We start from the raw sequence: 26,054 nt of genomic DNA, 5'->3' as shown, positions 1-26,054 counted from the left end.
AGAGGTGCCTCCTAGCCGGTTTCTCAAATCTGCCCTACCAGCTTCTCCCCCGGAAAGGGAGATAGTGTTAAATGCAATTCACAAGTTGTATCTTCAACAGGTGGTGGTCAAGTTTCCCCTGCTTCAACAAGGGAGGGGATATTACTCAACATTGTTTGTAGTCCCGAAACCGGACGGTTCAGTCAGACCCATTTTAAATGTAAAATCCCTGAACCTATACTTGAAAAGGTTCAAGTTCAAGATGGAGTCGCTAAGAGCGGTCATCGCCAAGCTTGGAAGGCGGGGATTTTATGGTATCTCTGGACATAAAAGATGCATACCTTCATGTTGCCATTTATCCACCTCATCAGGCGTACCTGAGATTTGCGGTACAGGATTGTCATTACCAATTTCAGACGTTGCTGTTTGGGCTTTCCACGGCCCCGAGGATTTTCACCAAGGTGATGGCGGAAATGATGGTGCTCCTGCGCAAGCAAGGTGTCACAATTATCCCGTACTTGGACGATCTCCTCATAAAAGCGAGATCAAGAGAGCAATTGCTGAACAGCGTCTCACTTTCACTGGAGGTGTTACAGCAACACGGCTGGATTCTCAATATCCCGAAGTCGCAGTTGGTTCCTACGACTCGTCTGACTTTCTTGGGCATGATTCTGGATACAGACCAGAAAAGAGTTTATCTTCCAATAGAAAAAGCTCAGGAACTCATGACTCTGGTCAGGAACTTATTGAAGCCAAAACAGGTGTCAGTGCATCACTGCACTCGAGTCCTGGGAAAGATGGTGGCATCATACAAAGCCATTCCCTTCGGCAGGTTCCATGCGAGGACTTTCCAATGGGACCTATTGGACAAGTGGTCCGGGTCACATCTACAAATTCATCAGTTGATCACCCTGTCCCCCAGAGCCAGGGTATCTCTCCTGTGGTGGCTGCAGAGTGCTCACCTTCTAGAAGGCCGCAGGTTCGGCATTCAGGACTGGATCCTGGTGACCACGGACGCGAGCCTCCAATGTTGGGGAGCAGTCACGCAGGGAAGAAACTTCCAAGGTATTTGGTCAAGTCAAGAGACTTGTCTACACATCAACATCCTGGAACTGAGGGCCATATACAATGCCCTACGTCAAGCGGAGACCTTACTGCGAGACCGACCAGTTCTGATCCAGTCAGACAACATCACCGCAGTGGCTCATGTAAACCGCCAAGGCGGCACAAGGAGCAGAGTGGCAATGGCGGAAGCCGCCAGGATTCTTCGCTGGGCGGAAAATCATGTAAGCGCACTGTCAGCAGTGTTCATTCCGGGAGTGGAAAACTGGGAAGCAGACTTGCTCAGCAGACACGACCTGCATCCAGGAGAGTGGGGACTTCATCAGGACGTCTTCGCACAGATTGCAAGTCAGTGGGGATTGCCCCAGATAGACATGATGACATCCCGCCTCAACAAAAAGCTACAGAGGTATTGCGCCAGATCAAAAGACCCTCAGGCGGTAGCTGTAGACGCCCTAGTGACACCGTGGGTGTTACAGTCGGTCTATGTGTTTCCTCCTCTTCCTCTCATCCCAAAGGTGTTGAGAATAATAAGGAAAAGAGGAGTACAGACAATTCTCATTGTTCCAGATTGGCCACGAAGGACCTGGTATCCGGATCTACTGGAAATGCTCACAGAAGATCCGTGGCCTCTTCCTCTACGACAGGACCTGTTGCAACAGGGGCCCTGTCTGTTCCAAGACCACGGCTGCGTTTGACGGCATGGCGGTTGAACGCCGGATCCTAGCGGAAAAGGGCATTCCGGATGAGGTCATTCCTACTCTGATAAAGGCTAGGAAGGACGTGACAGCTAAACATTATCACCGTATATGGCGAAAATATGTTGCTTGGTGTGAGGCCAGGAATGCTCCTACGGAAGAATTCCATCTGGGCCGTTTCCTTCACTTCCTACAAACTGGAGTGAATTTGGGCCTAAAATTAGGCTCCATTAAGGTTCAGATTTCGGCCTCATCCATTTTCTTTCAAAAAGAATTGGCTTCTCTCCCAGAAGTACAGACTTTTTTGTAAAGGGAGTGCTGCATATGCAGCCTCCTTTTGTACCTCCGGTGGCGCCTTGGGTCCTTAACGTGGTGTTGAGTTTCCTTAAGTCACACTGGTTTGAACCACTTAAAACGGTGGAGTTAAAATATCTCACTTGGAAAGTGGTCATGTTGTTAGCCTTGGCTTCGGCTAGGCGAGTGTCGGAATTGGCGGCTTTGTCTCATAAAAGCCCCTATCTAGTTTTCCATATGGATAGAGCGGAATTGCGGACCCGTCCTGAATTCTTGCCTAAGGTGGTGTCATCTTTTCATATGAACCAACCTATTGTGGTGCCTGTGGCTACGCGCGACTTGGAGGATTCCGAGTCCCTTGATGTAGTCAGGGCTTTGAAAATTTACGTGGCCAGAACGGCTTGGAGTGTTCCCGCGTGTGAAGTAGAAGAGGGGCTCTGTATTTGTGGTGTGGCTGATGTGGGAGGTGTTATTCACGTCTTTGTGACTGTAGCATATGCGGGTACTGGTGTGCGCTAACTCCCTGCCTGCTGCTGTGACTTAATAAGTCGGCTGCAGAGGGAGGGAGCTCCGGTTCTGCAGCAATGTGCTGGGAGCATTGACACGTCCTGTCCCCGTTCCGCTGCACTTGGTCTGCACCTTGTGAAGGGCAGCATGCCTCCACACTGTGTGCCTGCGTCAGGTGATTTGAATCCGGATCAGGCGCTCGTGTCCCCAGCCCTGCGGTCTGGCTGTCAGCCGCCAGGCGACGAAGAACATGTTCAGTGGGACAGAGCACGGACCACACACTCGCCAATCCCCATTGCTGCTCCCTCCGACTGCAACCTTGGGTCGCACCATGCTCCTCTACGGAGAGGAGGGGTACATGAGGGAGGGCTCCCCGGTGTGGGTGTAAGGTGCCAAGCATGGTGTCTAACGGGGAGAGGTGCGATGGGCGTCCACCTGCTGCTTCCATGTATAGCCTGTGTTCCCCTCCCTGCTGCTGCTGCTGGCAGGAGCTGTGTCTGCTGCTACCGCTGGCCATGGCCCGCTACCGCAGGCCATGGCCACCTCCCTATTCTGTAGGTAGTGTCACTGGGCATCTTGTACCTGACTCTGCCGCTTGCACAGGGCATGGTGTATCTCCCTGCAGATGCAGTTGACTCCGCCCAGCGTCAGACACACAGGCACAGAGTCACAGATCTGGGCTAATATATAAGAGATAGTAGATCTCACTCAGTGTATTAAGTCGAGTGCTTTGCTATTTTAACTTCTCTGTCACTTGTTTGCAAAACTGTGGGATGTGTTTGATTCAGTGTTGTAAATATTGTGATTTTTTTATGAACATATTTATCCTAGACAGAATGAATTTGGAAAAGTTGTTGAAACAGAGACAAACATGTCAATCATATGGAACTATGTTTCACACTGGTTTTCTACTCATTTGTAGTTTATCTGTAAATAAAAATAGTGATTTAAATGTCTACCTATAGTTCTGTGTGTTTTAGTTTTTCATGGGTGATAATTTAACAGGTTCCATCGGATCAAAATCTACATTCCCGCTGCTAGAAATTTATTGATCAATTTTGTGAAAATTATTGCAAAGTAAAATAAATATCTGTCAAAATAAAAAAAAGCAATTGGATGTTTTCTTAAAAAAATGTTTTTTTAGCAACCATTTATTTTTTTTAAACATTGAAAATCAATTTTTAATAGCAACAGTTCTTGTTTAGTAAATTGTGGCAGGTAGAACCCATTTTACTGTATAAAACCTTTTTCTTGTGATGCTTAGTTCTCAAACAGGTATGTGAATTATCTTCCAGTCAGTTATGACCCCGCACTGTAAAATGCATTAGACCTTTTCTCGGGTTGCACTTGATATACCGGCTGTCTGATCCCGCGCTCAGCATACCAGCGCCGGAATCCTGACCGCCGGTATACGACAACTATTCTTCCTCTTGGGGTGTCCACGACACCCCTGGAACGATAATAAACAGTGTCACGCCACCATGCCGGCAGCGTGGTGAGCGTAGCGAGCCTACAAGGGGCACTTTTGCACTCGCCCCGCTGCCGGCATTCTTGCAGTCGGGATCCCAGCACCGGTATGCTGGCCGCCGGGATCCCAAGCGCCGGCAAATCATACTACACCCCTTTTCTCTGAGCAAGTGGCTAAGTCAGTACAATGCTTTGTCAGATCTTGAGCAGCAAGAAAATAGGGATAGGGTCATCAGGTCGACACCACTTAGGTTGACGATCATTAGGTCGACCACTATTGGTCGACATGCATTACGTCGACAGGGTCACTAGGTTGGCATAGTCAATAGGCCGACAGTTCAAAAGGTCGTCATGAGTTTTTCACATTTTTTTTTCAATATTTGAACTTTTTCATACTTTCCGGTCCACGTGTACTACAGTTGGGAACGGTAACCTGTGCTGAGCGCAGCGAGGCACTTTGCCAGAAGCATGGCGAGCGGACACGCTCTAATTAGGGTTCCCCGTCACTTTACGAAGAAAACAACACCAAAAAAACATTCATTTTGACCTGTCGACCTAGTGACCCCGTCGACCTAAGTTGTGTCGACCCTATGCCCCATACCCGTAAATAGTATGGTCTCTGCAGATTGTGGCAGTGTTTGGGTTTAGAAAGGCAAGCTTCACCTCTGTCACTGCATTTAATGCTGTTTTTATAGCAGTAACCGTAACAGGTTAGAACAGACTGTATATAGTGAATATATTTATGTTGCCTTTTCAAATGACTGTCTGGTTTAGCTGACAGAATCCAGATTAAATTTAGGCGACAAGTAATAGTTAACAAGCACTTGCAGTTGAGTTTGATTAAATGAGGTACATAGAGCCCAAGGCATTCACTAAATAACTAATAGAAGAGGAAGGTACTTTTGGGTGCAAGTGTACCGGAAAAACAAATGTTAATAATAATTGTGCTCACTGTACTGTCTTGTTTTTCTGTGTTTATTTACACGTACAAGAATACTCCCCACAGTGGCGGGACTTGTGAGTGGTGGGCCCAGGTGCAAAAATATAATTTGGTTACCCCTTAAACCCAAGTTCACAATATGCCACATGGCAGTCGGTGACAGGGAGAGGCAGAGGTTGGCAGCGTTAGATGGGGGAGGCAGAGGGTGACAGCGGAATGCAGGGTGAGGCAGGGGGGGGGGGCAAGGAGGCAAAGGGTGTCAGGGAGAGGCAGTGAGTGACAGGGGTACAAGTGGTGCAGAGAACATGGGGCATGTACCTTGGTGGGGGTAGGAAACCAGTGGCTTCTACTCTCTGTGACAGAGGCCCCTTTCCCTTGTGCTTTCCTCAGTTTGGCACTTGGTCAGGCAGACTCTGAAAGTGCCAGTTACACCGGTTGTGAGCTGCCTTTAATTCACAGGTAGCAGTGAATTAAAAAAAAAAACTTTTTTCAGTTAGAAAATTAGGTACATACTATAATGCTTGGTCCTCCCATTCCCACGTGTTAAAGAAATGGACAGTGAGCGCCGAAGGCGCGCAGCAAAAATTTAGGGGTGTTGTTTTTTATGGGGAAGGGGCATAGCCACATAATAGTGGCAATTCACATTACACCACACAGTAGTGCAGCTAATACACACTGCACCAGGTAGAGCACGTTATACATATTGCGCCAGATAGGGCACATTCTACACTTTGCGCCAGGCAGAGCACGTTATACACATTGCACCAGGTAGAGAGCACTGAGACACATTGCACCAGGTAGAGAGCACTGAGGCCCATTGCACCAGGTAGAGAGCACTGAGAAACATTGCACCAGGTAGAGAGCACTGAGACGTATTGCACCAGGTAGAGAGCACTGAGACGCATTGCACCAGGTAGAGAGCACTGAGACACATTGCACCAGGTAGAGAGCACTGAGACACATTGCACCAGGTAGAGAGCACTGAGACACATTGCACCAGGTAGAGAGCACTGAGACACATTGCACCAGGTAGAGAGCACTGAGACACATTGCACCAGGTAGAGAGCACTGAGACACATTGCACCAAGTAGAGAGCACTGAGACGCATTGCACCAGGTAGAGAGCACTGAGAAACATTGCACCAGGTAGAGACAACTGAGAAACATTGCACCAGGTAGAAAGCACGGAGACACAGTGCACCAGGTAGAGAGCACTGAGACGCATTGCACCAGGTAGAGAGCACTGAGAAACCTTGCACCAGGTAGAGAGCACTGAGACACATTGCACCAGGTAGAGAGCACTGAGAAACCTTGCACCAGGTAGAGAGCACTGAGACACATTGCACCAGGTAGAGAGCACTGAGAAACCTTGCACCAGGTAAAGAGCACTAAGAAACATTGCACCAGGTAGAAAGCACGGAGACACATTGCACCAGGTAGAGAGCACTGAGACGCATTGAACCAGGTAGAGAGCACTGAGACACATTGCACCAGGTAGAGAGCACTGAGAAACCTTGCACCAGGTAGAGAGCACTGAGACACATTGCACCAGGAAGAGAGCACTGAGAAACCTTGCACCAGGTAGAGAGCACTGAGACACACTGCACCAGGTAGAGAGCACTGAGACGCATTGCACCAGGTAGAGAGCACTGAGAAACCTTGCACCAGGTAGAGAGCACTGAGACACACTGCACCAGGTAGGGCACATTTTTTATCTCCGTTTTTTTTCTGCCAGTTTTACTTACTGGTGGCTGATGCTGCGGGAGTTGATTGCGCTGGTTCCCCCCTCACACACCGCGGAGCTGGTTGAAAATGGCCACCACACTGATCCATGCACACAGAGGAGGGAGGGCTGGGTTTGCCTCGGCAGGAGAGGCAAACCCAGCCCTCCTGTCTCTCGCGGAGGAGGGGAGCTGCGGCGGCTGACAGCTAAGGACGGGGCGGGACGCGGAGGTCTCTCTCTCATGCAGGGAGACAGTGTGATTAAGCACACTGCAGTAATGTGTCCGGCGGAGTCCGGCGGGCAGCAAAGTGCGTGGCGGGAGGGCGCACACAAACGGGCAGGGCGGCATTCAGTTGTCTAAAAAAGGGGCAGGGCGCAGCGCCCTGTGAAAGACACCTAGAGTGAACACTACCCAGGTGTGAGGTTTTTGTTTCTAACCCCAAAATATGGAAAACATAAAATATTTCAGCTCTGATAACGGTTTGTTGAGAATTGTAAATTGTGAAAGCCTCCTAATTTATTTTAAAACCGCTCTGTTGTTCTAGCTTTCACTGACATTTATTTGTAGGATCACAGTAAAGTAGTTTAAAAAATGATATAACATTGGGTAGAGACGTGCGTTTCAAATGTATTTGACATTGTGGCATAAACCATTTAGCATCAGGCATAACTAAGAAAAGATGGTTTATGATGAGCATAGTAAAGACAAAAAGGTTTCAGTGGAAGTTCATACAGTATAATCTGTGTTGTGGCCTTTCCTTAGTCTGCACCAAATTCAGCAGCACTATTTCAGATCCTCTACCTTTTTTCCATTTATTAAGATCCCAATAAAATGTATTTGAATTTTTGCTATCCAATTGTCATTAAAGATATGTGTTTTCAGGATAATTTAAAAAAACTGTAATAATCACATCACTGCCATTTTAGATGCCGTAGATTGCAGTGTACCTGTTGCCTTTATACGGTGTTGAAGCAGTGATTTCATATGATGAAAACTGGTTCAGCTCATTAATCCATTAGCAACTATTGACATGACATGTTGACAACTGAGGCATGAGGTACTGAGTCCCTAGTTAATTACTAGGTCGCATTCTTAACTATAGTTTCAGTTTCTAAAATGCCTCTTTACAATCTGCCGGAAAACATGCAGTTTGCTGCACTTTTTTTTCTGAAAGTGTTTTAAACGTAGAAACTTAGAATTTGACTGCAGATAAGAACCACTTGGCCTATCTAGTCTCCCCCACCCCCTTTTTTTTTCTTTTCATTTTTTGTTTTTATACCATAGGTTTACATCAAACCTTATTTGCACCTTATTTCTTTTTAAGGATATCCTTATGTTTATCCCATGCATGTTTAACTTGCTCTGCTGTCTTGGCCTCTACCACCTTTGATGGGAGGCTATTCCATTTGTCCACTACCGTGTCTTAATGTTATTGAAATGAGTATGGTCATTCCAATATTGAAAACCTACATGCCACTATTTTAAATTTAAATGATCCTAAACTAGTTTCTATTGAACTGGGTATAATGCACTGCCCAGTACAGTACTTTGGTTTTTTTCTTTATGATAGACTAAGATTTTAATAAACTTTATCAACTTACCATCTGTATCATTAGTGTGGGTTATTTGTATAGCACCCAACCTTTTGCAGTGTCGGACAGTCAACATACCATTAAATGAGTACAAATGAATTTTAAAGAAAACTGTGGTACAAATACACGTATGAACTGCACAGATGTAGTAGGTAGTTGATCATAGCATAATAACCACTTAAAATTGCAGCATAAAACTTAACAGGTAAGCATTAGGGGATGCAGCCAGAATACAGACCGATCCCGAAGGTAAGTACAGGTGTTCGGCACTAGGGGGAGGGTTATGGTTAGGTGGTGGGGAGCTGAGGTGAGGTTAGGGTTAGCCTGTGGGAGGGTGGCAGTTAGCTTTATCCTGCAAGAGGTGACATGTAGTGTTAGGCAGCGGTTCCCAAACTTTCTTGAATTCCAGCACCTTAGAGTATCAGCTTTTTTGTCAACAGCTCTCCTATGCGAAAAGTTCTGATTCGTAAATTTGGAAAAACATTAAATTAAGTAAGCTGTGCTTATCTGTTATCCTTATGGTGGGTACACACTGGCAGATATATTGGCCGATCAATTGATCGGCCAATATATTGTCAACTGGTCGGCAGGTGTGTATAAACAATATGTCTGAACTACGTTGTTCACAGGCATATGGCGTCTGCCCTGCTGCAGAGACGATGACCAATATATCTGTAGATACATTGGTACATTGCTCTGTGTGTACGGCCCACCCGGAGCCGCTCAATAGGTCAGCCGTCTTGAGGTGGGCGGGATTATTTAAATAATCTGTGTCCCGGGGTGAGGGTGGTCAGCAGACCGGCTCCATACAGCGGACAGGACCAGCGTACATCCATGGCACCTGTCACCGCAAGGCAGCCGGGGGAGAGATCGCAATCCTCCAGATCCTGTTGCTGCTAAGCCCTGCGCGGAGCTCCGTAGCTGTTGCCTCTTCATGTAAGCGGCTGTGCGTACTCGGCACTCTGCTGTCTCCGCTGTCCTCCCCACCCATTCCGTGCCTCAGGCTCACCACAGTGCATCCTCCCTGGGCCGCCTCCAGCTTCCAGCCCTGCTGACTGCACCACTTCCACAAAGAAATGGAGCTGCGGCCGGCGACCACCTGCACTTGTGCCCTTCCTCCCCCATGCCCACACCTACACCTGTGCCCCCTCTCCCCCGTGACTACTCCTGCACTTGTGCCTCCCCCATGCCCACACCTACACCTGTGCCCCCTCTCCCCCCGTGACTACACCTGCACTTGTGCCTCCCCCATGCCTACACCTGTGCCCCCTCTCCTCCCCATGATTACACCCACACTTGTTTACCCCCCCCCATGCCCACACCTGCACCTTGTGGCCCCCCCCCCCATGACTACTCCTGTGCTTAGGAGCAGCAGCAGTGCATCCATAGTCAGCGTGGGACAGGATCTTCCGTGCAGAGACTGTATCCCACCACTACGGTATGGAGTTGGCATGCCATGGAGCTGGTGAGTTTGGGCATCTTGCAGCACACAGCCAAGGGGAGCGGGGACACTGCTCAGGGGTGTTGTTAATTTCTCTATCGTCCTAGTGGATGCTGGGGTTCCTGAAAGGACCATGGGGAATAGCGGCTCCGCAGGAGACAGGGCACAAAAAGTAAAGCTTTTTCCGATCAGGTGGTGTGCACTGGCTCCTCCCCCTATGACCCTCCTCCAGACTCCAGTTAGATTTTTGTGCCCGGCCGAGAAGGGTGCAATCTAGGTGGCTCTCCTAAAGAGCTGCTTAGAAAAAGTTTAGCTAGGTTTTTTATTTTACAGTGATTCCTGCTGGCAACAGGATCACTGCAGCGAGGGACTGAGGGGAGAAGGAGTCAACTCACCTGCGTGCAGGATGGATTGGCTTCTTGGCTACTGGACATCAAGCTCCAGAGGGACGATCACAGGTACAGCCTGGATGGTCACCGGAGCCACGCCGCCGGCCCCCTTGCAGATGCTGAAGTCAGAAGAGGTCCAGAATCGGCGGCTGAAGACTCCTGCAGTCTTCAAAAGGTAGCGCACAGCACTGCAGCTGTGCGCCATTTTCCTCTCAGCACACTTCACACGGCAGTCACTGAGGGTGCAGGGCGCTGGGGGGGGGCGCCCTGGGAGGCAAAATGATTACCTATAAAGGCTAAAAATACCTCACATATAGCCCTAGAGCAGGCATTCCCAACCACGGTCCTCAAGGCACACCAACAGTGCAGGTTTTAGTGATATCCAGGCTTGAGCACAGGTGACTTAATTAGTACCTTAGTTATTTTGATTTAATCATCTGTGCTGCAGCCTGGATATCACTAAAACCTGCACTGTTGGTGTGCCTTGAGGACCGTGGTTGGGAATGCCTGCCCTAGAGGCTATATGGAGATATTTAACCCCTGCCTGGATTCACTAAATAGCGGGAGACGAGCCCGCCAGAAAAGGGGCGGGGCCTATCTCCTCAGCACACTGCGCCATTTCCTCTCACAGCTCCGCTGGTCAGGACGGCTCCCAGGTCTCTCCCCTGCACTGCACTACAGAAACAGGGTAAAACAGAGAGGGGGGGGCACATTTATGGCGATATTTTGATATAACAAAGCAGCTATAAGGGAGCACTTATTATAAGGCTATCCCTGATATATATATAGCGCTTTTGGTGTGTGCTGGCAAACTCTCCCTCTGTCTCCCCAAAGGGCTAGTGGGTCCTGTCTTCGTTAGGAGCATTCCCTGTGTGTCTGCTGTGTGTCGGTACGTGTGTGTCGACATGTATGAGGACGATATTGGTGTGGAGGCGGAGCAATTGCCAAATATGAGGATGTCGCCCCCTAGGGAGTCGACACCGGAATGGATGCCTTTATTTATGGAACTACGGGATAGTGTCAACACGCTAAAGCAGTCGTTTGACGACATGAGGCGGCCGGACAATCAATTAGTGCCTGTCCAGGCGACTCAAACACCGTCAGGGGCTGTGAAACGCCCTTTGCCTCAGTCGGTCGACACAGACCCAGACACAGGCGATGACTCCAGTGGTGACGGTGACGAATCAACCGTATTTTCCAGTAGGGCCACACGTTATATGATTTTGGCAATGAAGGAGGCGTTACATTTAGCTGATACTACAGGTACCACTAAACAGGGTATTATGTGGGGTATGAAAAAACTACCTATAGTTTTTCCTGAATCAGAAGAATTAAATGACGTGTGTAATGAAGCGTGGGTTGCCCCTGATAAAAAGCTGATAATTTCAAAGAAATTATTGGCATTATACCCTTTCCCGCCAGAGGTTAGGGAGCGCTGGGAAACACCTCCTAGGGTGGACAAGGCGCTAACACGCTTATCTAAACAAGTGGCGTTACCCTCTCCTGAGACGGCCGCACTTAAAGATCCATCAGATAGGAGGATGGAAAATATCCAAAAAAGTATATACACACATGCAGGTGTTATACTACGACCAGCTGTAGCGACTGCCTGGATGGGCAGTGCTGGGGTAGTTTGGTCAGAGTCCCTGATTGAAAATATTGATACCCTGGACAGGGACAATATTTTACTGTCGTTAGAACAAATAAAGGATGCATTTCTTTATATGCGTGATGCACAGAGGGATATCTGCACACTGGCATCACGGGTAAGTGCTATGTCCATTTCGGCCAGAAGAGCTTTATGGACGCGACAGTGGACAGGCGATGCGGATTCAAAACGGCATATGGAAGTTTTGCCGTATAAAGGGGAGGAGTTATTTGGAGTCGGTCTATCAGATTTGGTGGCCACGGCTACAGCCGGGAAATCCACCTTTCTACCTCAAGTCACTCCCCAACAGAAAAAGGCACCGACTTTTCAACCGCAGCCCTTTCGTTCCTTTAAAAATAAGAGAGCAAAGGGCTATTCATATCTGCCACGAGGCAAAGGTCGAGGGAAGAGACAGCAACACGCAGCTCCTTCCCAGGAACAGAAGCCCTCCCCGGCTTCTACAAAAGCCTCAGCATGACGCTGGGGCTTCTCAAGCGGACTCGGGGACGGTGGGCGGTCGTCTCAAAAATTACAGCGCGCAGTGGGCTCACTCGCAGGTAGATCCCTGGATCCTGCAGATAATATCTCAAGGGTACAGGTTGGAATTAGAGACGGATCCACCTCGCCGTTTCCTGAAGTCTGCTTTACCAACGTCCCCCTCCGAAAGGGAGACGGTTTTGGAAGCCATTCACAAGCTGTACTCTCAGCAGGTGATAGTCAAGGTACCTCTTCTACAACAAGGGAAGGGGTATTATTCCACTCTTTTTGTGGTACCGAAGCCGGATGGCTCGGTAAGGCCTATTCTAAATCTGAAGTCCTTGAACCTGTACATAAAGAAGTTCAAGTTCAAAATGGAGTCACTCAGAGCAGTGATAGCGAACCTGGAAGAGGGGGACTTTATGGTATCCTTGGACATCAAGGATGCGTATCTCCACGTTCCAATTTACCCCTCACACCAGGGGTACCTCAGGTTCGTTGTACAAAACTGTCACTATCAGTTTCAGACGCTGCCGTTCGGATTGTCCACGGCACCTCGGATCTTTACAAAGGTAATGGCCGAGATGATGATTCTTCTTCGAAGAAAAGGCGTATTAATTATCCCATACTTGGACGATCTCCTAATAAGGGCGAGGTCCAGAGAACAGCTAGAGATGGGATTAGCACTGTCTCAAGAAGTGCTAAAACAGCACGGGTGGATTCTGAATATTCCAAAATCCCAGTTAATGCCGACAACTCGTCTGCTGTTCCTAGGGATGATTCTGGACACGGTTCAGAAAAAGGTTTTTCTCCCGGAGGAAAAAGCCAAGGAGTTATCCGAGCTTGTCAGGAACCTCCTAAAACCAGGAAAGGTGTCTGTACATCAATGCACAAGAGTCCTGGGAAAAATGGTGGCTTCTTACGAAGCAATTCCATTCGGCAGATTCCACGCAAGAATTTTCCAAAGGGATCTGTTGGACAAATGGTCAGGGTCGCATCTTCAGATGCACCTACGGATAACCCTGTCTCCAAGGACAAGGGTGTCTCTTCTGTGGTGGTTGCAGAGTCCTCATCTATTGGAGGGCCGCAGATTCGGCATACAGGATTGGATCCTGGTGACCACGGACGCCAGCCTGAGAGGCTGGGGAGCAGTCACACAAGGAAGAAACTTCCAGGGAGTATGGACAAGCCTGGAAACGTCTCTTCACATAAACATTCTGGAACTAAGAGCAATATACAATGCTCTAAGCCAGGCAGAACCTCTGCTTCAGGGAAAACCGGTGTTGATCCAGTCGGACAACATCACGGCAGTCGCCCATGTGAACAGACAGGGCGGCACAAGAAGCAGGAGTGCAATGGCAGAAGCTGCAAGGATTCTTCGCTGGGCAGAGAATCATGTGATAGCACTGTCAGCAGTGTTCATCCCGGGAGTGGACAACTGGGAAGCAGACTTCCTCAGCAGACACGATCTTCACCCGGGAGAGTGGGGACTTCATCCAGAAGTCTTCCACATGCTGGTAACCCGTTGGGAAAGACCAATGGTGGACATGATGGCGTCTCGCCTCAACGAAAAACTGGACAGGTATTGCGCCAGGTCAAGAGATCCGCAGGCAATAGCTGTGGACGCGCTGGTAACGCCTTGGGTGTACCAGTCGGTGTATGTGTTTCCTCCTCTGCCTCTCATACCAAAAGTATTGAGAATTATACGGCAAAGAGGCGTAAGAACGATACTAGTGGTTCCGGATTGGCCAAGAAGGACTTGGTACCCGGAACTTCAAGAGATGATCACGGAAGATCCGTGGCCTCTACCTCTAAGGAGGGACTTGCTTCAGCAGGGTCCCTGTCTGTTTCAAGACTTACCGCGGCTGCGTTTGACGGCATGGCGGTTGAACGCCGGATCCTAATGGAAAAAGGCATGCCGGAAGAAGTCATTCCTACTTTGATTAAAGCAAGGAAAGAAGTAACCGTGCAACATTATCACCGAATTTGGCGAAAATATGTTGCGTGGTGCGAAGATCGGAGTGCTCCGACGGAGGAATTTCAACTGGGTCGATTCCTACATTTCCTGCAATCAGGATTGTCTATGGGTCTCAAATTGGGATCTATTAAGGTTCAAATTTCGGCCCTGTCGATTTTCTTTCAAAAAGAATTGGCTTCAGTCCCTGAAGTCCAGACCTTTGTTAAGGGAGTGCTGCATATACAGCCCCCTGTGGTGCCTCCAGTGGCACCGTGGGATCTCAATGTAGTTTTGGATTTTCTAAAATCTCATTGGTTTGAACCACTAAATAAGGTGGATTTGAAATATCTCACTTGGAAAGTGACCATGCTTCTAGCCCTGGCTTCTGCCAGGAGAGTGTCAGAATTGGCAGCTTTATCTTACAAAAGCCCATATCTGATTTTCCATTCGGACAGGGCAGAACTGCGGACTCGTCCGCATTTTCTCCCTAAGGTGGTGTCAGCATTTCATCTGAACCAGCCTATTGTAGTGCCTGCGGCTACAAGTGACTTGGAGGACTCCAAGTTACTGGACGTTGTCAGAGCATTAAAAATATATATTGCAAGAACAGCTGGAGTCAGAAAATCTGACTCGTTGTTTATATTGTATGCACCCAACAAGATGGGTGCTCCTGCGTCTAAGCAGACGATTGCTCGTTGGATCTGTAGCACAATCCAACTGGCACATTCTGTGGCAGGCCTGCCACAGCCTAAATCTGTAAAGGCCCACTCCACAAGGAAGGTGGGCTCATCTTGGGCGGCTGCCCGAGGGGTCTCGGCATTACAACTTTGCCGAGCAGCTACGTGGTCAGGGGAGAACACGTTTGTAAAATTTTACAAATTTGATACTCTGGCTAAGGAGGACCTGGAGTTCTCTCATTCGGTGCTGCAGAGTCATCCGCACTCTCCCGCCCGTTTGGGAGCTTTGGTATAATCCCCATGGTCCTTTCAGGAACCCCAGCATCCACTAGGACGATAGAGAAAATAAGATTTTACTTACCGATAAATCTATTTCTCGGAGTCCGTAGTGGATGCTGGGCGCCCATCCCAAGTGCGGATTATCTGCATAAATTGTACATAGTTATTGTTAACTAATTCGGGTTATTGTTGTAGGAAGCCATCTTTCAGAGGCTCCGCTGTTATCATACTGTTAACTGGGTTTAGATCACAAGTTGTACGGTGTGATTGGTGTGGCTGGTATGAGTCTTACCCGGGATTCAAAATCCTCCCTTATTGTGTACGCTCGTCCGGGCACAGTACCTAACTGGAGTCTGGAGGAGGGTCATAGGGGGAGGAGCCAGTGCACACCACCTGATCGGAAAAAGCTTTACTTTTTGTGCCCTGTCTCCTGCGGAGCCGCTATTCCCCATGGTCCTTTCAGGAACCCCAGCATCCACTACGGACTCCGAGAAATAGATTTATCGGTAAGTAAAATCTTATTATCGTGAGCAGTAGGTGTCCAGCGGGAACCCGACGTGAGGGTGCAGGTGATGGTGATGCACACAGCATGTGGCCCGACCGGCGGTAGGCAGCGCAGGGGGTGGGGTTTTCATGTGCTCATTAGTTTCCAATACTTTAGTTCCTTGAGTTTAGGCTGGGATGCCCAGTATGTGCCCTGACGCATCTTTATTCTATCATAACTGTTTGTGGGCACTAGCTATATTGCTGGGTACACAGTAAACAATATATATCACCTGATCAATTGATCGGATGATACTGTGTATCGTTCAATGATCAGCGGGTATATACAAACGATATGTCTGTGAACAGCATCGTCCAGACATATCGCGTCGGCTGTGCTGCACAGATGATGACCAATATATCTGGTGCATCGTTCAGTGTGTATGGCCGATGCGCGAGAGGGTGGCTGGCTAGTCTGTCATGTAGGTTGACTGGATGATGTAAATGCTCATATGTCCTGGGGGTAACTGGTATGGGCGGTGTCAGTGTGGGACTGTCAGCATCAGCGCAGAACAGTCAGGATCAGCGCGGACTGATTGAGAGCGGCTTTCCTTGGAGACCTCATGGGATCAGAGGTGTTGTCTTGGGAGTAGTGTTGTCCTATTTGGAGCCAGTGTCTGCGTGGGACAGGTGTCGTGGAGTAGACAGCGGTGCAGAGCCCACAGGACACATCCTGGATAGTGTGCGGTCGCAGCCTGGCCAAAAAGGTACATGCTGGTCTGCACAGAGTGTAGTCCCTGCTTGGCTGCTTAGTGTATAGTACCTAATTGGAGATCTTAGATTTGTATTTATTATTATTTTTGTTTTAATAATAATTAAATTATGTTTTCATTTAGTTAAAATAAAAATACTAATATTTACTGAAATGGGCGGTAGGGAAGGATTTAAAAAAAAAAAAATTCCTATAGCAATGTCTCCACCGTTCTATGTGCTTTTTTAATAAGCTGGTAGGGCTAGTTTCTGCAATTAGATTTTGTAAAATGTCCACCTGAGAGCCGGTCCTCCCAGGCTTGCATTGGGCATGGCAGTGTGTGTAATAATTACTGTGTTGGGCTGTGTGTGTAATATATTGTGGGGGCCAAAGTATGTAATCTATTGTGGGGGGTCAATGTGGTGTGATTTTTTTTTTTTTTGTGGCCCAATGTTGAGCTACTGCTTTTGTACTTCAGTGTTTTTCAACCTCTGTTCTCAAATGTGCCACTGGCCAGAGACGCCTGCAAAGCTGCTGCTGTCTTCACATAAAATGTAGTGTGTGCTCTGTAGAAGGCCAGCCCATTATGTAAATTGCAGGAATATTTGGCACATTTCACAACGACGATCTGCCAGTGTGTACAGAGGAAAGATGAATCGGTCAATGTCCACAACAACAGATATATCTGCAGATGGCAGTGGTGGTTGGTCAGTGTGTGGGTGTGGTTCATCAAATCGACAGTATCTAGGTCGACAATGTTTAGGTCGAACACTATAGGTCGACAGTCACTAGGTCGACATGGATGGAAGGTCGACAGGGTTTCTAGGTCGACATGTGCTAAGTCGACAGGTCTAAAGGTCGATATGAGGTTTTTTTTTTTTTTGTCGTTTTCTTCGTAGAGTGACCGGGATCCCAAATTAGTGCACCGCGTCCCCTCGCATGGCTCGCTTCGCTCGCCATGCTTCGGGCATGGTGCCTTCGCTCCGCTACAGCTTCGCTCGGCACACTTTACCGTTCCAATCGTGGATCGTTAAGTATGAAATAATTCAAAAAAAGAAAAAAAATGTGAAAAACTCATGTCGACCTTTAGACCTGTCGACCTAACACATGTCGACCTAGAAACCCTGTCGACCTTCCATCCATGTCGAGCTAGTGACTGTCGACCTAAACATTGACGACCTAGATACTGTCGATCTTCAGACCGGATCCCCAGTGTGTATAAAGGTGGGTACACACTGGCCGATATATTGGCCGTTCTCTTGAACGGCTGATATATCGCGGGTCCGTCGGCCAGTGTGTACGTCCGATATGTCTGTGAAGTCCGTCGTTCACAGACATATCGCGTCGGCTCCACAGCACATTGATCGGCAGATATATCTATCAGTGTGTACCCACTTTACACACATATCTGCAGATCAACCGATCTGCTGATATCTGCAGATGGTGATTAAGTGTGTACCCAGCTTAAGAGTCGGTTATGTGATGGTGTTACAGAGTTGTGCTTCTGATTGTCCATATGTTTTATGATTGGCAGCCACCATCACTGGTTTTGCCTTTCACTTTGACCATAAAGAGATGTGAGAGCTTATAATCTAAATTGCTGGTCTCTGGTCTGATGCTGGGTACAGGCAGATATATTGGCCAATCAATTGATCGGCCAATATATATTTTGCTGATCTGCAGGTGTGTACAAGCAATATGTCTGTGAATGACGTCTTTTTCACAGTTATATTGCATCTGCTGTACAGCACAGCAGATGGCCAATATATCTGCACCACCATCTGCTTATATAGCTGCAGATCGATTGAACAGCAGATGTATCTATATTGGTGCATCTTTCTGTGTATGAACAACCACCATCAGCAGATGTATCTGCAGATTGATTGAACTGCAGCTATATCTGCCAGTGTATACCCAGCTTCAGTTAAGGTGGGTACACACTGATAGATATATCTGCCAGTGTACACCCAGCTTCAGTTAGGTTGCCCAGACATGCAGTAGAACGATCAGTATTTATTTATGTTTATATTTTTAAGTTTAAATTCACATTCTATTTCATAGTAATGTTACTGTAGGTGCTCTTACATTTTCACTGGCACACAAAGCCTGCTAGGACTTGTTTGGACACAGCCTTTGGTTGCGTAATAAGGGCTATATTTTGAAGTGTGCAGAGAAGGAAACACTTTGCGGTCATTAAACATTTTCATAGAATTTCAGCTGCAGCCTTTGGATTGTTGAGAATTTTTACTTATTAACTAAACTTGTAATACTTGTTTAAAGTCATACCAGCAGGTATTATGTTTATATGATAATAACTCTATTCTGGAAGTTTAAATCCTGTAGGATTAAGATTTCTTCGGTTTTTGCAAAATAATAAAGAAAAGCCTGCCAATCTGCAAGCAGCAGTGTTCTTTGAACTGTTGCGGATGTCTTTCTTGTGAATGTGTACTGACTCAGCATGGATGCTGCCTCTTTAATGTAGGCAACAAGACAAAAAGTTTTTAGTCTTAAAAGTATACATTTTCATATATGAATGTTGGAAAAATGTATTACTGACTTTAGAATAGAACTCAACTCAAATTTTCTTAGCCCAATGAGCCCCCAAATAGTTATTCCTGTGTACCCTCCTCCTTACTTGTAGTTCTGATATTTAATTTAGTCTTTATTTACATCTCTATCTCTGTTCTCCCAGAGACATTCTTCTAGATTTAAGTATGATGCACCTGCCACAAAACACTTGTCATGTGGTATGGTCTACAGACCAATAGTGAGTATGGGAACATTGACGTATCCGAATAGGTGTAAGGTTTTACCCGGAAAAAAACTTGTGCCCAATTTTGTATTACCGCAAAAATGCAAGCTCCTGAGACCCACAGTATCCAATTAGAAAAATTGGTGCAGGTTTTTTTATTTTTGTGAGCAGAATCCTCTTGGTTTTCTTTTATGATGTTACTACAGGCACGGCGCTGTGACTTGTGACTTCTTTAAAAAAAAAAAAAAAAAGACTATTATACTAAAAAAAAATCATTTTTATTCAAAATGTTTGATGCCAGTGGCATTCACGGTGCTCATGCTTAATTCCTCCTTTTGTGTGTATATGTGTGTTTCTATGAAAAGTGCTTTTGCATTTTCCGTTTTGTAATACTATTCAGATTTATTTAATTATAAGTAATAAGTAGGACTAATGCTTAGCATTAACTTGTTCTTATTTTAAATTTCATCTATTTCTGAGTGTACTTTGTATGTATTAATATTTTTGTCTATAACATATATTCAGATGTAATAGGAATAATAAGATGTAAAAAGTTTTATTGAAATATGTAAAACCAATTCAAAGCCTAATAACATTAATGTTAGAAAGCATTAAAACATGGGTGATCAAGGTTTGTAATAAATTATTTAGTTTTTTTTTTTTAATTCTATTAAATCATTAATGGGGAAAAACAGAACCTGTATGAAACAAAAAAAACTCTTTAAACCCCCCCAAAAAGCGTTTTTTTTAAAACGTTTTTTCCAACCTTGGTTTTTTTATAAGATACCATATCAAATGAGGGCTCTCCTGCATTTATTACAGACAGGATAAGGGAGATCTGGGCATCAGAGGCCCCTGTAAAGTTTTCTGAATTATAGGGCAGGGAGTAACACATTTTTCTAAAATCTAGGACCCAGGATGAAGGTGTAAAAGTCAGACCACACCCCTGCCTTTATGGGGGACATTTTAGTAATCTCTGCAGTCTAGGGATTATTCACTGCTGATCATACATGATCACCGTGGAATAGTTTTTCAGGGAGCACATTGTATGAAAGATGCGAGTCTCCTTTTTTTAAACTAGGGTACCCCTGAACTTGTGGTTGCCACACTTTGAGGTTTTTATTTTGTGTGCTTCATCATTTCCTGGCACTTAAAGTGGTTTTCCTTTGAGAGTGTGGGGATTATTGACCCCAGCCAGTTGGCAACATATTAACAGTAACAAGTCATATGGGGCAATCCATTTACTGGTGACTATTTTTCTGGCACCTGGTCACCACCAACATTTCAGGCGGCCATAGAGGTGCACACTGAAATATGTGATGTTGCTGTAATTAGGGAAGCCAATCCCGGGCCATTTTTTCAATCCCGGGCATCGGGATTGAAAAATGGCCAATCCCGGGATTGGCTTTTTGTTATGTGGCCGCCTTCCTCGCCCCCCCGCACACACAACTCACCATATACCGGGGGCAAGCGGGCGGGGAACATCCACAGTGGCTGATAGCGCAGCGTGACCTCTGACGCTGCGCTGGGGAGCCGGAACAAGAAAGCCGGGCAGCGTCTGAGCGTCCTGTGGACACTCCACGCTGATCCCTCAATCTCCGGGATTGGAGCTTCCAATCCCGGGATTGAATCCCGGACATTTTTGGCCCTAAATCCCGGGATCCCGCGGATCCCGATACCGGGATTGGCCACCATAGCTGTAATGTAATTATGATCAGAGTTCCACATATTGCTTGCATTGCCCCCACTGAGTGAGTGAGAGGAGCTGCTGAGTCCAACAATAAAACAGAAAAAAAGACATCTGTGCAAAATTGCTTCTGTACAATTATAGAATTCAAAATATGTAATGTTCATTCTAGCACCCTGCACTTGTCACAACCATGACAAAAGTTCCTCTTTCCTTCAATGTACATATCATTTATACATCATTTTGGTGACTGCCTTTTTTATGTGCATGAAAGAATATTGCTGCTTGTTATCTAAGGAATACAGCAAACAAATCCGGTCATGGTGTAAAAGATATCGGGGATAGTTTATAAAACTGATGGAGAAATCTAATTGTAAAAATTTTTTTCTAGTGAATTCCAGAAAAAGAAACCTAATGACCTGCTAATATTTGTAGGTACAGTTACCTTTTTCTTTTTTGTATCAGATTTCATAAATGCACCCATTACAATGCTAGGAATCTTCTAAACAAATGTTTTCCTATTACCTTTTTGTCTCATAATATAGATATCTAAAGTAGGACTTGCACATAGTTTCTGATTGGTGCCTAATGCAGAAGACTTACTGCAGCTGCACAAATCAATACTAGGCCATTAAATGTTCGGCAAACTACAGCTTCTTCCATTAAGATAGAGCTAGAAATAAACCTGTTTCCATACTGCTGATTCGGCATTCAGAGCTATGTATTGCTCTTTCTTCCCTTTCAATAAGCACATTAAGCAGTGTTTTTTTATTTTTGAGGAAAGCTATGAATCCTGCATCTTGTAATGTGTATAAATAAATCCTCTTGCTTCCTGTTGCAATAGAGTAGTCACGGCTGTCAATACAGAAAATAATATTACCAAGTGTATTGTAAGCTTGGGTGATTTTACTGGCATTTACTGGTTTTATATTCATCTTGTGGGTACATAAACATAAGGGATGTAATTATGTGACCGGCGGTGACATGTTGATATTTAAAAAACCCAGAATTTAGACTCCCATTCAGGCTTTTTAGACTGGTTGACAGGAGGTGATAGGTGCCTTAACTAGCAATGGGTGTCTGATTGGAGCAACAATTGAATGATAGACTCCCATTGCTAAAGAAGCTCAGCCGGGGGTGCTAAAACAATTGAATCGGCTCCTATTTGTGCATTTCATAACTGTATGTCTTGTTTATTTGCCTGTTTTTCTTTGTAACTTAACCCTGGGGATGTTTTATCAATAAATCCTAAAAATGTATCAGCATTATCTCTGTGCAGTATGAATTTACGTACTTGAAGAGGCCCATGCTATATATGTGTAATATCTGTGGATTTTTAAGTATGCTGTAAGTGTCTGATCGCATGAGCGCTATTCCAATACTCTTCGTGGTGGCAGCTTGCGTGAAACTGACATCACAACCGCCCACCTGCATCAGGTTAGGGTATCTGAGTGCAGACTGGGGCGCGCGGTGCTGTGATAGCGACTTTAAAAAGTTTCTAATTTTCAAATCACTCTGGAGCTGACAGTCTGTTTTGTGAATAATGCAGCCAGTGTGGGGCATGGATAAATAGCAAAATACCTGACCGCTCTGTTCCAGTTCTTGTAGCTGGATAAATAATGCTGAGTTTTTAGAGCACGTTAAGTTCGTGTATGTGAAAATTAGTTTACCAAATTATACTGTACTTTATTTGCATTTTTACGTGTATTTAACTTTTGCTGCCTTGCTTTGTGTTTTCTTTCCATTTAAGGGGGCAATTCAGTTGTTCTATCCTGTGGCTGCCACTAGTTGGTGCCTGACTTGTTGCTCTGTTCGGGCGCGAATAGCCTCTGGGGGACACATTTCAGCTTGCAGTCGTCTGAGGTGAAATCTGTGATAACTCTGCATGTTTGACCAAACAGGAGTTTGGGCACCCAAAGCACTACTTTAGATGGGCTTAGCTGCTTTGCGCGGCTCAATCTACTCTGAGTGCGCACACGCAGCACTTGCACCCATGGGGGGAGAGAACCATTAAATTACTGTGATGGGCACCCACATTTACATTTGGGTGCCCACAAATCAATTGAATACCCCCACCCCACACACACAGTGTCTGACTAATAGCGACACAGTTTAAACTTGGGTTCACATAAACAGCTATGTAATTTATGTGTGTTTGGCTTAACCAAGATTACTTAATGTGTTGTCATAAGCTTGTGTTTAAACATAATACAGATCTTTTTAGCACATGCTGAAATGTGATTACATTCTGAAAATTTGCAATACATGATCCCACATTGGCAAGCAAATAGATACAGCGCCTATTGGTCATAAATGCAAAGTAGGTCACAAAGAAAACACAATTTATTAAAAAATACTTTGAGCATATTAAAAATTGAATAAAGTGCACATAAGTGGCAACTGCCACATAAAATCAAATGTGTAGTCAAGAATGGTGTTACTCCCAGTATTAGGAATTCTTAATGGAAAGTTGATGATGCAAGGAACCTGTTCCTATAAAAGTCCCCTTGAGTTATAGTGCCCAATGTCCTATCCGTGAGTTATAGTTACCACCAGCATCTCTCGAGGTAATTAGGCGAATCTGCGTCCGCAAGATAGCTGTTCCTCGGCGGGTAGTGGGTAGTAATTCTCCACGGTGTGACAGGAAAATCTATAAGATCTAAATTTTAATGAAATCCGGTCACATGACCTTTCTCACAATCATTTACATTTTTTGATTTGGGCAATAAAGAAAATCTGGGCTCTTAATCCATGGCTGGTACACTATTGAAATAGGTAGGGAGTTAGGAATGTGTTCCATATATTGAAGAGATCACAATTAACTGGAGGACATCCCCCTTCCCCTGACATCCACCGGGGAGTAAGTCACAGCTGATTATAATAATAGTAGTTTGGGTTATATCCAATGAGATACCCAAACATATAAAGAGGATGACGTGGACGGGGCGCCGCTCCCGCCGCGTCATCCCTCCGCGTCCCCAAACACTTTTGTGAGTTCCGGTTGCTATAGTGACGCTTGATGTGTCATTTCGCTGTGCCCGGGAGCGACATTGTGACGGCGCGGCACCAGCATCCAGGCTCCGCGTCGTCTCCCTGCTCCCCAAATGTATACGGAGAATGACGCGGACAGGGCGCCGCTCCCGCCGCGTCATCCATCCGCGTCATCCATCCGCGTCCACCTTGAGAATATCGTCTGCCATAGTGACGCTGTTGCGTCATTTCACTGTGCCCGGTCACGAAACCATAGCAACACGGCACCAATATTCAAGACGGCGCGGCACCAGTATCCAGGCGCCGCGTCATCTCTCCATTCCCGAAAAATTACTCCACGGTGTACATCAAATATAATAGGTTGCCATGGTGACACCCATTACAGAGTGTCTCCAGGACAGCTAATAATTATAGTTCACAACAATAAATTTAACAAATCGATCTCACTATTTCTTATGAGACCACTAGTCTTTAAAAAATAAAGAAATAAATGATTTTGTATAGTATATCAACACATATACTCTAGTAGGAAGGTATAGTAGTAGCCCAATAATAATAATTTATAAAAAAGGCATATTAAATTAATAAATCACCAATATACACAAGGACTATACATATACCTCATAACCCATCAAATACTTGTCCAAATATAGATCCCATATATAATTATATATATATATATATATATATATATATATATATAGATGAATATTAGATCTTAAGACAATAATATACTTGTACTTAATGTATACAATACATATAAAGAACGAGTGGGAGGAGACAACCAAGAGGGAAATTTTAGGATCACAATACTGGATTAAGTTCGACCATCTCATTTAATCCAGATGGATAGATGGTATCTAATCTATACATCCAGTAAAGTTCCGGTTTGCAAAGATTTTTGTATCGATCACCACCTCTTTTAGTCATTGTAATATGTTCAATTGCTATTAAACCAAGAGAACTCGGGTCACCACCATGTTTATCTCTAAAATGCCTGGAGACACTATGCGTGGGAAATTTATTTATAATATTTAGACGGTGCTCCATAAACCGAACTTTAATACTTCTGGTGGTACGTCCCACATACCTTTGATTGCAACCACATGTGAGAAGATAAATTATATAGCTTGTATCACAGTTCATAAAACTGGCTAATGTATATTTTTCTTCTTTATCAATAGAAATATCAACGGCCATGGGGACCAGATTTGCGCCGAGCTATGCCAACCTATACATGGGTGTATTTGAAGACATCCACGTGTGGGGCGGGGGCTTTGGCGCGAGTCTGGTCCTCTATGGCCGTTATATAGATGATCTGTTTATTATTTGGGATGGGGACTCCACTTCAGCACAACATTTTGTTTCCAGTCTTAATTTCAACCACTTTGATCTCAAATTCACTCACTCCTATCACCCGTACACTATTAACTTCCTGGACATAACTTTAGAAGCCAAGGAAGGTAGCATCCATACCTCAAATTACCATAAGGAGGTCGCTACTAAGTCCTACCTGCACTACCGGAGCGCCCACTATCCTCCGTGGATAAGAAACATTTCCAGAGGACAGTTTTTGCGCTTGAGGCGTAACTGTACTGACAGGATGAAGTATCTCGAGCAAGCTGAATCCATGTTAGAAGCATTTATCTCGAGAGGTTACCCAGGGTCCCCTTTAAGGAGAACCATGAGAGAAGTGGCCGACTTAGATAGGGACGCCTTATTTCGACCAAGAGAACCAGGTAGCATTAATATAGTTGGCACTAGTTTTGCTAACGATCAACAGGAGATTATAGCCTTTATATCCACATACTATAGGGACAGTAGGCAAATCAAGAAAATCATCTGTAAGAATTTTGGTATATTAAACCAAGATCCCATACTTAGGGGAAATATACCATCTAGACACAAGTTTATTTTTAAGAAAAAACGTTTGTTTAAAAACATCCTTGCCCCCAGCTATCTAAGAGAAATACCCACAACTATACAGGGGGATGCCATACAAGATACATGGCTACCATCTACACCAAAAGGTTTTTATCGCTGTGGGGCTATAAAATGTACCACATGTAAACATATTCCTAAGAGAACTTTAAATATTTCTATTGATAAAGAAGAAAAATATACATTAGCCAGTTTTATGAACTGTGATACAAGCTATATAATTTATCTTCTCACATGTGGTTGCAATCAAAGGTATGTGGGACGTACCACCAGAAGTATTAAAGTTCGGTTTATGGAGCACCGTCAAAATATTATAAAT

The 26,054-nt window shown here is 45.4% G+C and overlaps 1 protein-coding gene across 2 annotated transcripts in view; it reads left to right on the top strand.

Annotated features, from left to right (window-relative positions):
• Nucleotides 1-26,054, top strand: part of RPS6KA3 (ribosomal protein S6 kinase A3) — a 357,052-nt gene that overhangs the window by 87,106 nt on the left and 243,892 nt on the right. The window contains exon 3 of one of the 2 annotated variants that reach the window (XM_063955758.1): nt 21,195-21,234. The exons of the other annotated variant lie outside the window; for it this stretch is intronic. Within the exon in view, the coding sequence (XP_063811828.1) occupies nt 21,195-21,234 (40 nt within the window). The remainder of the gene's footprint in view (nt 1-21,194; nt 21,235-26,054) is intronic. 2 annotated transcript variants of the gene reach the window in all.

The sequence above is a fragment of the Pseudophryne corroboree genome, chromosome 2, assembly GCF_028390025.1.
Source record: "Pseudophryne corroboree isolate aPseCor3 chromosome 2, aPseCor3.hap2, whole genome shotgun sequence".
NCBI lineage: Eukaryota > Metazoa > Chordata > Amphibia > Anura > Myobatrachidae > Pseudophryne > Pseudophryne corroboree.
This window is presented reverse-complemented; position numbering and strand designations above follow the sequence as displayed.